General features: G+C 58.2%; 1 protein-coding gene across 1 annotated transcript; it reads right to left on the minus strand.

The window, feature by feature from the left end:
• Positions 1-1,001: 1,001 nt before the first annotated feature.
• On the minus strand, positions 1,002-1,508 carry LOC129580878 (uncharacterized). Its single transcript, XM_055471610.1, has one exon. It carries the CDS (start codon positions 1,506-1,508, stop codon positions 1,002-1,004), a length of 507 nt encoding a protein of 168 aa, XP_055327585.1.
• Positions 1,509-2,037: the final 529 nt, after the last annotated feature.

The raw sequence follows: 2,037 nt of genomic DNA on the forward strand, positions 1-2,037 counted from the left end.
TGTCGGGGTTGGGCTACCGGCATTGCCTGTTGGGCTACCGGATGGTTCCAACCTATTGGGTAGGCCGCTTGCTGGTTCTGCGCAGCCGGGGCGGGTTGAGGTGGGTACGGCTGTGGTTGAGGATACGGGTTGCCAGGGGGTGCCGGCTGTTGCGGCTGTCCCGGTCCGGGCGGAGGATTCTGCGCTCCGTACCCCTGGTTCGGCGGTTGGTTTGGTGCTACATACCCGGGTATCCTCTGGAGGACTCGGTTCTGATCGAGCCACATCCCTGGTGGTATAATCACATATAGGTCAGCCTGGGGCAACGGAACTCTCGGGTCCATGTTGCCTTGCTGAGGCTGATAGGGGACATTACCAACAGCGCCTGGGCCAACCAGACCTATTGGGTCACGGTTATCTAGCCGAGGCTGCTGTGGTGCGTTATCCGGATAGCCGGGGCGTACCGGGTCAGCCCAATTGCGCTGCCCTGCCGATACGGGTTGTACTTCGATCCTCGGCGGGTACGTGTTCTGGGAGCCCGAGCGTTGTCGGTCCCGGTTGGAATTCCCGGAATTGGGTTGAGAACTTCCCACCGAAGCGTTCGTCGGCGGTCTAAGTCCCATGCTAGATCCGGTTACCGGGGCTCGGAGGTTCGAGCCTCGGGGCTGATCTTGTCCGGTTGAAGTCGATGCTACAGGCCTAGTTCCGGTTGAGAACATCGTCGTTATGGATGTTCCTCCGTAGGCCGTAGTAGTTGTGGTGGTTGAATGGGTCGGTGCATTGGGGGTAGCCGTCGAAGTATTTCGCTCCGGCTCCGGGGCTGACGGTACCATCGGCGGCCTCAGTATGGGTCCCACCGACGGTTCAGCCCGAAGCATTCCGACCTGATAAATTTGTCCCTCGAGAGCCCCCGTTTGACCTGTTGGGTTCAGCAGGGGGTTGTCTCGGCGCAGGTAGTCATCAATCTGCTGACATTTATCCTGCTCTTGGGTGGTCCGGTAGGATGGAGGTTGCTCCGTCATTTAGTCCTCGAGGTAGGTCTTTTCCTCCTTCAGGCACGCGACCTCGATGCCCAGGTTTTCTCGTTCCTGGACCAGCTGATTGTGCTTTTCGCAAAGGTCGTTGTATCTGTTGGATACATCCGTGCCGAAGTCGTAAAGTTCTTGTTGGTACTTTAGGAGACGATCCTTGTCGATCTCCAGCTGGGTCTTCTCGGACTCTAGCTGTATGATCCGGGCCCGTAGAGCCTCGATGACTGCGAGGTTCTCGATGCGAGCCTGTTCAAACCAGGCTGTTTCGTTCTGGAGATGGGTGGTGAGGGCATGAATCTGCTGGCCAAGTTGAGCCTGGCATAGCCGAAGGTCTACGGCTACACCCTCCGGGTCGTTCTGATTCTGCCGGAAGTTCTCATAGGCTGTCCGGAGGAAGTCGAGTTCCGAGGTGAGTTCGTCGATCTCTCCCTCCAGGCCGATAATGCCCTGTTTGAGGTGGTGGTTCTCCTCTCGATACTCATCCACCCGGCCGAACATGTTGTGAAGCTCGGCCTAGCCAGCCTCGGAGTAGCCGAGGGCCTGTAACCACTGCTCCAAGTCCTCGCGCAGGGTGGCCACCTCGGCCCGAGAGTGCTCCAGCATGTCCTGGAGTCTGGTGACTTCGGTCTGGTCATAACGGCAGGGCTCCTCAGTTACTTGTAACTGGGCCTCTAACCGTTCGATCTCCTGGGTAAGGTCGTCGATGACGGTGTTCGCACGTTCGAATTCAGCTGTGAGCCTCTTGCGCTCCTGCTTATGCGAAGCAACCGTCTGGGACAAAACATTCTCCGTCGATTCGACGATGTTTTGCCCGGCCAAGAGCTGATTTTGCAGCTCGTAAATCCGTTGGCGGAGGACCTGTGGGTTGTCGATCTTCTCCGGAGGGGTCTTGGTCAGGTACCGCCGAGGCGTGAAGTCCGAGGCTCCAGTGTGTGAGCCTGGGTACTGCTTCGGAGACGGAAACCTGAAGCCCTTCCTACTGTCTGGACGCTCGGTCACCTTATTGGGTAACACGGTTGCGTCGAAG

The sequence above is a fragment of the Paramacrobiotus metropolitanus genome, unplaced genomic scaffold (assembly GCF_019649055.1).
Source record: "Paramacrobiotus metropolitanus isolate TYO unplaced genomic scaffold, Prichtersi_v1.0 Parri_scaffold0000005, whole genome shotgun sequence".
NCBI lineage: Eukaryota > Metazoa > Tardigrada > Eutardigrada > Parachela > Macrobiotidae > Paramacrobiotus > Paramacrobiotus metropolitanus.